This window comes from Aulonocara stuartgranti (assembly GCF_965226115.1).
Source record: "Aulonocara stuartgranti genome assembly, chromosome: 18".
NCBI lineage: Eukaryota > Metazoa > Chordata > Actinopteri > Cichliformes > Cichlidae > Aulonocara > Aulonocara stuartgranti.
In genome coordinates this window covers 12,417,186-12,429,728 of record NC_138954.1, presented here as the reverse complement: position 1 = coordinate 12,429,728, position 12,543 = coordinate 12,417,186, and the positions used below count along the sequence as shown (strand labels likewise).

The 12,543-nt window shown below is 42.9% G+C and overlaps 1 protein-coding gene across 11 annotated transcripts in view; it reads right to left on the bottom strand.

Annotated features, from left to right (window-relative positions):
- Positions 1 to 3,304: 3,304 nt before the first annotated feature.
- Positions 3,305 to 12,543, bottom strand: part of LOC309693664 (receptor-type tyrosine-protein phosphatase F) — a 161,050-nt gene continuing 151,811 nt past the window's right edge. For all 11 annotated transcript variants that reach the window (XM_082513103.1, XM_082513099.1, XM_082513107.1 and 8 more), the window contains 6 exons: positions 11,924 to 12,102; positions 7,851 to 7,977; positions 6,794 to 6,919; positions 5,586 to 5,740; positions 5,344 to 5,479; positions 3,305 to 4,705 (listed from right to left, as the gene is read on the bottom strand). In XM_082513103.1, the coding sequence (XP_082369229.1) occupies positions 4,637 to 4,705; positions 5,344 to 5,479; positions 5,586 to 5,740; positions 6,794 to 6,919; positions 7,851 to 7,977; positions 11,924 to 12,102 (792 nt within the window). In that variant the 3' untranslated portion in view covers positions 3,305 to 4,636. The remainder of the gene's footprint in view (positions 4,706 to 5,343; positions 5,480 to 5,585; positions 5,741 to 6,793; positions 6,920 to 7,850; positions 7,978 to 11,923; positions 12,103 to 12,543) is intronic.

Here is a 12,543-nt window from a genome sequence, read left to right as displayed (position 1 = left end):
AGATGTGAATTTAAAGCAGTTAAAAGCGCACAATCAAATCAAAAGGAAAATTATGATGCCGTCTGACTTTCAAAAAACAAAACAGATACAGCAGCACATTACAAACAGCAACAAAAATGATCCTTTAAATCCATGCTCGTGTGCTTTTGTCTTAAGCTCATTCATCCTTTTTAGCGTGGGCCTGCTACTACACGCTGAAAGCAACAACAGATCCATCACTCGCACGAGATGGTTTATTTCCATGTTTTAGTCAACAAACTTGATTAATTATAAATATAAAACCCTTTGCAGGCTGTTCTTCAGCTCCACTCACCCCCCGGCCCCCCGTCTTATTGTTATGAGGCATCAGCAGGTGGTGATTTAGCAGTCCGTGTGGGCTTCTAGTGAGGAGGGGAAAAGGAGATGTCGGGGTGTTCCGAGCACATCCGCTGACATGGATATAAACTGGATATACACACGTGTGTTAAGATTACAAAGTGTTAGCTTGAAATTGTCTGCACTGTGTAAAAATTCGAAACTTCAACAACCGCTTCATCAAAACTCATCATTATTCAAATACGAGTGACAGCAGCATTTCCATGACAACAGGAGCAAACAACCACCAAACTGTTATTAGGTCTTGGGTAAAAAAAAAATCACTCCCTCAGTGACTCATTTCCTGTATCCCTCCAAGGTATGCAGCAAATTGAGCTTTCAGGCACTGATGAATCAATGTGATCTTGAATCATCACTGACACTCAGATGTGTTGCACCTCTGATTGCAAACAGAAGGACCTGTTCGTGACATGGATACTCGTTTTTTCCTCCACTACGAAGGAAAACAATACTTGTAAAGGTGGAGAGGGTAAATGCAGAGCTCTAGACAGAATAAATAGAGGGTTTTACCACACTGAAGCACAAGTAAACAATTGCTGATCATTCCCAATCAGACAGGTGGACAGAAACAGGCCGATAGAAAAATGTGACGATCCATTTGAACAGAGCACTCCAAACCAGCAGTAAACAGCAGTTCCTCCACTGGCCTCCTGAGGCTCCCTCCAAGAGCCCCCGGGGAAATCAAACCCTCTTGACTGTCGTGCTGGGATGTCAAACTTCTGAGCAGAAGTAGTTTTAATTTCAACATGTTTTTCCATTTTCTTCTGCTTATCCGATTCAGGGTTGCAGGGGTGCTGGAGCCCATCCCAGCTGTCAAGGGGTGAGATGCAGGGTACACCCTGGACAGGTCACCAGTCTGTCGCAGGGTTAATACAGAGAGATAGACAACTATTCACACACACACACAACTATGGGAAGTTTAGAACCACAAAGTAACCTAACCACATGCATGTGTTTGGAATATGGGAGGAAGCTGGAGTACCCCCAAGGAAGGTCATACGGACACAGGGAGAAAGGCTCTGGGCTGGATTCAAACCCAGGACCTTGTTGCTGTAAGGGGACAGTGTCAAAAACCTAACAGTGTGTCTTCTCCTTAAAAACTCACGTTTACACTTTTTTAAAGATTGAAAGTTTTTATATTTATGCCAACAGAGACTGTAGCTGTGTGCTAGCCCTCTCCTCTGCTAATTTGACAGTGAAATGTGTTTGAGGCGTTGGTCCGTTTTCATGGAATTAAAACAACATGGCCTGCGCTATGTAGTTCATTTTACTAACAGCACGTCCAAGAAGTTTCTCAAGTTTCTATGAGTAAAGTACTAGTATTTTCCATTATTTGGCACTAATAACCAGCTTCAGTCTGTGAGTGAACCAAGGTGCTAAACAGGGTTACTAGTGGTCATGGCTAAAACGCTAGAGTTGAGGCTTCTCAGGGAGTTACTGGTCATGTCCTACTTTTATAAACAGTTTATGCTACAAATCAGACGAACAATACACAGTTAATGTGAAAATTTGCTAAACACTGAATGACTACTCTTATATAACATTTATTCACTAGTCATCACTAAAATGGGCTTTGGACACTTAATAATGATCACTTTGTCATTCGCACCTCACTGCAGCTGTTAAAGTCAGTGAAATGTGGCACATTGAAATGTAAAGCCAAATATACATACATAAAAAAATACATTTTACAGGAGGAAGATGAGACATTATACGTATAAATGAAAAGTCTGAATTTGAGCTCATGTGCTTTTATACGGGTGGAGTTCACTCTACAGCAACAGAAGCAAGGATGTCACAGCCCCGCCCACTTCAATCCAGCACCCTCCTCTGCTTCAAACCAAAGAAAAACAAATCAAGCGTTCTCTAATGTGAAATGAACCACATATTTAAACACTTGTGGAAGCCTTGAGTTGTGCTTATTTTGCCTTAGACGGTGTACAAAGGTATAATCAGAAGCTGATTAAGAAATTAAGAAAACTTTTCTTTCCAAAGGGGTGGGGGGAGATTAAAATCTAAAAAGTACTAAGGGGCTGGCATCTTTCACAAGTCAGAGACTCTCCCCACCACTCCACAAACACACTTTTAGAAATACCTCAACACAAAGGAAACTCAATTAACTGCAACTATAGCAGCCATGCATCACAAAACAGTTGTGAGCGACCACATGCTCAGTGGGCGATAAGCAGGCACGGTCACAGGTGTCTCTTTGAGCGCGAGGTAAAGAGCATCTTGTAAGATGTAAACTTTTCACTTTTAGTAAGAAACAAAGGATCACAGGCCAGTCTTTGTACAAAAACCCAATTATGTAACTTTATTAACATCAATGGTTTTTTTTTTTTATCATCAACAGTTTCTTTTGAAATTCCAGTTCTTTATCAACAAATAGAAAACAGACTGTGTACAACAGATCGAACCCCTACAGCACTAAGCATTCACAAGGTAAAAATGAACATTTGTTTTTTTTGCCAGCGTTTTCAAGTCCCCCCACCCCACTCCCTCCCATTCCTCCCACCACCACCACACTTAGGATCTTTGTGGATCTGAAGCTCCCCTCCTGCAGTTTGTGTGGGAGAAGCTGTGTGCTTGAGCGGTGCGATGCCCGTGGCGAGTGAGGAGTCGTCCATTCGATGGGGTCGGGGTGTGCGTGGGGGGGTTTTGTGCTGTTTTTCCTCATTCGGGCGAACAACCGGCTGTCAAAGTTACTATGGTAGTACAGTAGATACAACGGGTGTTTCCATTAATACACACGCTAGGACAGCAGGCTCTCTGCGGTGTCTCTAGGTAGATCAGCAGAATTTATCCTTTTTAACAATATACTTTTGAAGCTGTGTATATATCTATGTGTAATTGTACATATATATAATCAATCATATATATATATATATATATATATATATATATATATATATATATATATATATATATATTTTTATAGTTCTATTTCTGTATAAAATAATATCAGTCCAAAGGGCTGAGTCTTTTTCCCTCTGGTAGGAATGGTTGATTCTGTACAGGTACCAACGCTGATGGCTCTGCTCCTCAGCCCATATGAACCACTTCCGCTCCCGTCTGGTCTGCGTGGTTCCACTCCAGCAAACCGAGGTTAATGGTGAGTGAGGAGATGGGAGGGACTTGAAGAGCATCTATGTTCAGAGAGCGGAAGTTTATATTCTGTCGCCTACCCTTTGGGTATAAAAGTCTGTCTTTCCTCAGGTAAGTTCTCCTCAGTGGAGTATGAAGGCCTCAATGCCATAGGCTTCTGATGAAAAACCCCCCAAAACAACCCAAAACAAAACAGGAAAAAAGAAAAAAAAAAAAAACAACAACCCAAAAACCGTACAAATAATGTGCTTTCCATTTCTGTACAACTCTGATTTAGTCTCTTGTTAGATATTTCACTTGTGTTTTTAGCTAGCTACCACGTTTACAAGACAACTACAGCAAGTCTGTGCTCTGAAATCAATTTTCTCAGTTGATTTTTTTTTCCGTACACTTGAAACGGCAAGTGAAAAGGCAAAATTTGAGCTATTGAACTGAGTAAGACCAAAAACAACGTTTATGACACATAAAATGATAAAAACAACAATGTGATGTGACAAAAAAACATCTGAGAGCAGCTCAGAGAACAGTGGTCCTCCTGTATTAGTACCTAGGAACATGTTAAAAACACATGTCCCCTCTGCTAAAGTACCCTATAAATGATTATGAAAATAATGCATACCCGAGGCTGCTGGGCAGTTTAAGACAGAAGAAATGCATGATATTAAAATGATTATTAAAAACAACCCCCAAAAAATGTATATTAAACAATAACGTTTGACAAAATGAATCATAAAAACACAATAAAAACAACAACAACAAAAAAATGAAAATGCTCTCTTTGTGCTACCAGTAGCCTTTGACAATCAGGGAGGATTGGCTTCGGCGGAGCAGAGAGACGAGCTGCCAGTCTGCGCCGTCGGGTCTGTACAAGAGTTGTCATAGTTGTCAATAGTCACTGTAATGTTTTATTATTTTAAAGCAAAAAAATCTCAGGTGGTTGGTTAACTCGGCGTGTATCTCTGTGATGGATAAAAACCGTCAACGGGTCAGCAAGCTCATCCCTTTCTCCGCCCCTCCGGTAGCTGCGAGGGGACAGGGTTTGTAGCGGGGTGGGGGCGGGGACTGGGGGGGGATCAAGTGATTGGATGGCGGCTGAGATGGGACACTTGGCACACTCCTGAGAGGTCTGACCGGGGAAGGTGCTCGGTGGGAGTGGTTACGTTGCATAGTGGTCAAAGCTCCCCAGGTACTCCAGTGCTGCCCTGTAGCACAGCTGGTACTGGTCCTGTGGAGAAGAAGGAAGAAGACGGTGAGAAAGTTGTCATCGAACTTCCTGCTGTTAAATATAATGACTGGTCTCGTCCAGCCAACAAAATATTCATTAACTTGGTTTAAAGCAGCATTTCTTGTAATCTGCATTTATTAAGGTTTCTTGTAAACAAAGCTTTAAAAAGCAGGCCAGAGGTTTTCTCAAAACTAGCTGTAGTACTTTTCAGTATTTACACTAGAGGCGCTACAATGTTTTTCCTTTTCTTTTTATATCTTAAAAAGACATTTTTATATCATAAACCTTAAAAGGTTTATGAACTCATTTGAATTCACATCATGTCTTTTTCCCTCTAATATCCTTTGTTATGTAACGTATTTACGATTTCTTCACTTGAAGAGAATCTGACGCAGGGCTGCTTTGATAGCATTAGTTGAATTTGCTGTGGGATTTCTTACCCCCCTCCCCTCCTCCCAACAACCTTTTTTTTTTGATTAAGGAAGGATTTGTCAGTAAGTCTTTGCTTTTATGGCACCAAAATGAAAAGGGACACTTCAGACTGCACAGAGTTTAAATCAGAGAAATATACAACGCTGACTTTCAAACGCCGTCCTGTCACTGCGGGAACAATCGCCTGATCAGTACATCGCCCTTACCTCTGTCTGCACCATGGCGGGCCGCTGGGTGCGAAGCGTCTTTACTGTCTGGAAGAGGTCAACCACACCTTCGTACCTCATCCTCTCTAGCACGATGCTGAGGGTGATGAAGACTCCGGTCCTGCCCACCCCGGCACTAGCAAACACACACACACAGACAGTATTACTACACCTGCTCTCTAAATATTCTGAAATTTAAGTCGTGGTGGGAGCAGAGTCCAAAGCACAGTCGTTCTCCTCACCTGCAGTGTACAGTGATTGGTCCGTCCTGTCCAAACTGCTCCTTGGTTTTGTGCACTTGTCCAATGAAATCTATGAAGCCTTCTCCAGTTTTTGGCACTCCTTGCTCTGGCCAGTCGGTGAACTGGAACTGGCGGATTGTTCTGGACTGGCCATCCTGAGGGGGGAGCAGATATGGAGCTTCAGAGAGAAGTTTCATTTAAAAGAGAGACCCGATAGCTCTCTGCTGTACTCTGGAGTGTGCGCTTCACAGATCTCGCTGTGCTTTGAACTCAAAAGGGGGGAAAAATAAACAACAACCCAGCAGAGGGTTTCATGTTGAGGTTTATGAGTATCCTGTTGGCTGTCACTGCAGCCGTCTGATCATCAAATATCTACCTCAGACGCAGTATGAATAAAGCTGACCACCTGGATCACAGTGACAGATTTGTGGCAGCGTAGTGTCAGAATTATGCGGAGTAAATGAGCGCATTTCTAAACATATAATTTGTTCAACCTTTGTTTATACAGGATTGCAGAAGGGACCATAAAATGTGGCCCACAAAGCGAAAACATACATATAGACAAATATTCAGGTCTGCAAACTGCAGAGAGGAACATATATTTATACACACACACACACACACACCCATATAAAAGAAAGAGTGGATGTGGGATTAGAGTGTTGCTGTGCTGGGAGCCTTCAGATGACAGTAAAGTATATTTATAGCTCATTGAAACTACTGCATCACAGGGAGTTGCAGTACTGGCCCTCAGGGATTGAAGGCTATGCTTTTCATGTATTTTCACAGCGATCGTGAAACACACATGCACCGGCGTGCACGCGCACATACAACACACGCTCACATCTAGAAGCACAAAAAACGCGTACGATTCATAGCACAAGCACGCTGGTGCTAAATCCGGGTGAAAATGTTTGATGGCGCATTCACTTGATGTCAGCCTGTCAGGAAAAATAACACAGAGCGCGTTCTGATCATCTCTACCTTGAAATTACAGTCGGTATAATTCTTAACACTTAGCGTGAATGTCAGCGTTCGGATGAAAACCTAAAATTAAGATGGATTTTTGGTTGGACGGCTGTATTTGTGGAAAATGCCAATGAACCTCCCCACCTCCACTGCCTTGAAGACATGTACGTAGACATATTCGAGTCCACACACACACGTGGGCACATATGCAGCGTTTCACACACACAGAGTGAACTCACCCTGGCATCTGTGACTTTGAACTCTCTGAGGATGTACTGAGGCATGTTGTACTCAGCCATCGGATCCACCACAAAGTACTGGTACCTGGCTGACCGCTCTGCTGGCCAGTACTGATGACACTTCTCCTACAAGAGAAAAAGAGAAGGAAGAAACTTTCAGCTCTTAAATTTAAACAACCTTTCTCCATTAGGGGAAAAATGACTGCTCCGATTTGTTATTGGTATGTTTTTAGGACGGGTTACTGTACGTCATTAATCATTTGGAGTCATGAGAACGGCTCTGCTTACAAAAGAAAATCCTGATAGACTAATCTGTGGTTCTGAAATATTACCTGATTCATCTTAGGTGGCAAAATATTTACATAATTTGTTTGTGTTCTTAACTACAGCGATGATTTGCATGAGAGCTTTTTTCATCAGCTGTGATTACGGCTGAGAGGGTGATAAAAGCTGTAAAATGCAGTTGAGTGCTGTCAGAATCACCTGCATAATCACAGAACAGCTCACAGTAAGATATTATGGATTTAATCAAATTGCTGCCAAGATGAGTGTCCCATTTCTTTCCCTGTAAGGAATGTGACTGATGATCTGAGAGATTTATTTTTGCCATTTCGCTGAAAGTGAAGTTTAGACAATATGATTTTTATGCTGTACCCTTAAAATTTGGAGCCAACACTTGGTTATTTTAACTTGTCATTACAACTGAAAAGAACCAACTTCGCACTGTTTAAAGGTTAAGAAACAAAAAAACCTCCAAAACAGTCTAACAGTACCTCTTTGAGGGGGCGGCTAACGAGCGGTATGCCATGATGGAGCCTGACTTGCGGTTTGCCCCCGTATCCAGCCTTTGTGTTACGCTAAGTGTTCCCCGAGTGCAGCTTTACAGTCTATACTTCGCAGGCATATAATTCAGAGAGAGGATGCGCATCCTAAAACTAAAATCTAAGTCTCAAAAGTAGTGACGGCGTTAGACAATTTGGAGTTCAACCCTTGAAAGAAGAAACTAGCCCACGTATAGACACTGTCATCTCATTTTTAGTCTGCGCTCGCGTCTTACCCGTCCCATCTCTCGTAGCTTGGTGAGCATGACAACAATGGTGGAGTTGTGCTCCCACAGCATCCTCCAGAAGTCTTCAGTGGTTTCAGCCAGCGGGCCCTGGGTGGCCAGGTAGGCTTTCTGCTGTCTGAAGATGCAAATTCACACAGAGGAGGCGAAAAGTAAAGATCACACATAATAATTATAAATTTTATGGTGCTTTTACAACTGGCATTAAGAAGCACATCCCAAAGCAATAACCAGAAAGGATTAAATGATTAAAGAAGAGCTGTGGCTGCAGAGTGGTTAGCAAAGGAATTATTCCCACTGTGCTTCCAGAAAATTACGTCTTACAAAGTCCTTGAATACTCAGACATGAACTTATTGAAATAAAACTTAAAGGGCAGAAAAACAAAAACCCAACACATTTGCATGACATTTACAGTATATACACATTTACAGTATATACACAATGTGATATTTAGTAAAGGTAAACAAAAGCAGCTTGAAGCTGTTTAGCTGGGTATTTCAGATCCTGTTTGCAGGCTTTGTATATGCTGAAAGTGTGACAATGTCAACAAGACATTTCCTGCATATTTACTGTACATGGTAAATAATTGATGGCAGCTATCCTCATTCTTGAGTAATCCAAGCCTGTAGATCCTCTGACCCCCTCTTTCCTCTTTGAAACACAGACTTAGAGAGAGAGAGAGAGGCAGCACTTGATATGCTCACAAAACGAGAGATGAGCTCATCCACTGAGGTGCCAGAGCTGTGCTGGTGTCCTACGTGACTTTGGTCCAGCTGAGCAGTTTGTTTTGTCAAACAGCAGATGGCAGCAGAGCGCCGATCAACAGAGAGCAGTCTCTGAGTAATCCAACACACAAACCCAAGCAGAAGAATGCATGTGCGCACACACTCTCACATGTTTGCAACACATGCAAACTGGCATTCAGGTGTAGGCATTTTTGGGTGCAAAAGTTCTGCAAGTATATTCACATGCAGACACACGCACGCTGAGCCATGGCTGAACAGCTAATGAAGGTGCTGCAGGCAAAGTGCTAATGTGGAACTGGGAGATTAGAATGTACTCTGGGCCTCGCTCACACAAACACAGAAACAACAGATTGGGGGAGAAGAGATGACATACAGAGAGGGGGAGGCGAAAAGAGTGAGGAATCAAATTAAAAAGATGAAAACGGGGGGAAGAAAGCGCAAACTATACAGCAGAGATGTGCAAAGTACTGAGAGGATGTTGAGATGAGATGAAAGAGCGAACGCTGCTCTCTCCAGCTGGTCATCAGAGTGCAATGTAGGACTCGCTGCCGAGGACGAGGAGGGTGGAGGGAAGAGAACAGAAGAGAGGAGGCAGGGGGAGAGGAAAAGGAAGAAAATGAGAAAGCAGGAAAGGGGGATTTGAGAGCAGCAGAGGAAGAAAGGGAAGCAAAGAAAAAGCAGAGCTAAGCAGGGGATGAATACTAAAATTTAAATTAATAGGGTGGACCCCTCTAACCCTCCCATAAAATGGCCCCTAACCAAAACAAAAACAATTCAAAGTGTATCACACAATAACAACTTCGCTGCAGTGTCCCAATGAGTGCACAGCCAAACAGCACAAAGCACTCTCTGCATCATCCCACATGACTGCAGTGCTTCAGGACATAGTGTTTCATTTCAACCTCATTACAATGCTAAAACTCCAGCCCGCATCGGAGCATATCCAGGGCTTGCGCCCCTGATAGCATAGCTGGAATCAATGGCTCGCCTCTCATTAGCTTAGCATATTATTGGCTTTTCTTGAAGGCGCTGGGGTGAAGGGCACTGGAGGCCCCTGTTTAGTTTTTATTTATGCCCGCGTTTAAAAGCAGCTTAATTACACAGTGCCGCTGGTGCACACAACAGGTCCCCACCCGGATGTCTGTCTCTGCCATGGTGTTTGGATGGAAAAATTAAGATGGCGAGTGGGAGAAAAGGGTGGGAGGAGATAGAGAGAGACAGGGAGAGGGGGGAAAAAAGTGCAAAGGAGACAGATTAGGGAGGAGAGCAGAGAGAGACACAGATAGAAAGGGGTAAAAATAAAGAAGGAAAAAGACAGAGACGGGCGGGGAAAATAGAAGAGAGAGAAGAAAAAGGCAGGGAGGGTTTTAGAAATCGCACTTCATTACGATACTCTCTTGCTGCAATTATGCCATTTACACAGCAACAATGGAGGGTCTGCCTCTGTGGAGCACCTTCTCATTAATAACAGGACTGAAGATGGGGGTGGGGGAGGGGGATTTGGGAGGTGGGAGTTGAGGTGTTGTCTCGGTCACGGCCCCCATATGGACTAAATGACATTTCATGCTACCTGACTCTATCCGCTTTACTTCCACCATAGAGGAGCCATCTCTGCCCATGCTTGTATAGATATAAAACAGAGAGGCACCTTTTCATCTTCCTTCCTCTAGGAAGCAATTTGGACTCACAGAGCTCACGGGGACAGCAGCAGAAGCCTCAATATAAAGGCAGCAGTGGCTTACTGAATGAAAGTCACATTGACATAGCCGGGAGTAATTCTTACAGCTGAAACTGCCCACTGCTGCCTCATCTTCCAATCCCCTCCCATACGTTTTATCCACTCCATTGTGCCTTCCTATGGTATTCTTTACACCTGTAACAATCAGTGATGCCAAAAAAAAGAGAAAGAAGGCTGCAGGCCTGCTACATGCAGTATAGTCAGAAAAGTATCAGCATAGCGATGCATTGCTTTGCTGTTTTAAGCCGGGACTCCAGGACACTGAATTGGAGCATGGCTGCAAAAGAGTGTTTACATACAGGAATGAATGAAAACTTCCAAGTCAGGAGACAGAGGCTAACTAGAAAGGTTAACAAAAAAGTAATTATTGTATTTAATATTTGCTTGCAAGTCCCGCTCTATCAATGTCTGCCTGAGTTCTAGTACTCATTAACATTGGCAGACACTTCCCTGGTGATGCTCTGCCAGCTCTGTACAGCATTCATCTTCATTTTCTGCCTTCAGTCTGACCCTGTGTATAAAAAGGGTCTAAAAGCCTTTTACTGTTACCACAAATTAGATGTGAACACCCTCAAACAACCACAAATGGTTTGCCTGGTGTTACTTTGGAATCTCTTAATGTTTATGAATCCACTGACAGAAACAAAACCAACAATTTCTTAATTGCACTAGTTTTGCATCTGTTGCCGAAGCCTGATACAGTTCATTTTTTTAATGCATTACATAATTTGTTTTTGTTTAAAAACTGTTAAAAACACATCAACCTTTGAAATGTCTCTTAATTACGATTAGCATTCAAATTGTAGTTTATTTAGAGCCAATCCCACATACAGGCAGGGGCGCCAACAAGGGGGGCCGAGGGGGGGCACAAGAGAGAGGAAGACACCCTACAATAAGTTGATTAACTTGTTATTTATTCCAGCATATATAATTTCTGCCATTCCTATTGTGTCACTCTGTATGTCCCTCACGATTTCCCATCGTCACCCCCTCCCCTCTCACACACACAGACAGAAGGTTGGTGGCACACCGTGTGACACCCCAATATTCTAAGTGGCCCTAATATGCCTAACCCATACAGGGCTGTCCAAACTAGCAATATGAACAAGCAGTGAAAGCCTACACACAGCCTGTCTACAGACAATAAACAGGGATGGTGATGTGCAGATGATGGTGGTGAATTTTGGGAAACACTCATAAGGACACTTCAAAGACAGCGTGGGAAACTCTTCTATTACTTGGTGCTGTTTGTATTTGGGGATACCAACAGTATCTGAACAAATTACTCCATAAATTCTCCACTTAATCCTGTAAGTTTTCCTTAAAGTAATGTTTGAAACAAGGCTTACATTTTGTTTTAATACAATTTTCTTTTGCAGTAGGAACAAACAGGCTTGGAAATGTGAGTCAAAGACACTGCAGTATTTGTAGTGAAGTTAGTGGATGAGTGGTGCTTAGCTGGTTTGGATTTGTTGCCAGAAAAACACAATAACGCCACACTCGCCTTTTACAGCAAGCGCAAGATCAGCTATTTAAATTCACAGCTGCTCAGATCTCGAAGACGAAGTCCTTCACTGACCTGTAGCCATCGATGCAGCTGGCGTTGATATAGTCTGAGCCCTCGACACCTCGGATGGGCTGCAGGCAGACACGCGTGGATTCGAAAGGCATGATGTTCACCAGGCGGTTCTTGAACTTGTTGCAGGGCAAGTTGGCGCTGATAAAGCGTGACGTGTGGGCTTTGGAGTTGGCCAGTCTCTGTTTAAGAAACGGTGGGAAGAAAACAGGCAGGGAAAGAGATAGGGAGAAAAAAAATCAGTCAAGTAAATAAACAAGGATGCCTCTCTATCCATAGTTTCTTTTGATTGGATACCCCTACCAAGTAAAAGGTTTAAAGAGCAGGTGGGCAGGGTTACATTGCTCGCAGCCAGAATTATGTGTTTAAGATGATCATAATAGGGATATCTGCTCTCTTTGACATTACAGAGTACCAAGAGTTAAAAAGAAAACTGTTTACAGGAGTCTGAAGCACAACTCGCCACATTTACTATGAGCATTAACCACTTTAAGGAAAAAGCACAACAAGTCCACTCAAAAGTTTACTCCTAACTAGAGATGGTCTGATTCAGAAATCTGCTGTCTGCAGTAGACTGTCTCCCATAGCGTCCCAGAGCTTGCTTGAAGGACTGTAGGCGTGAC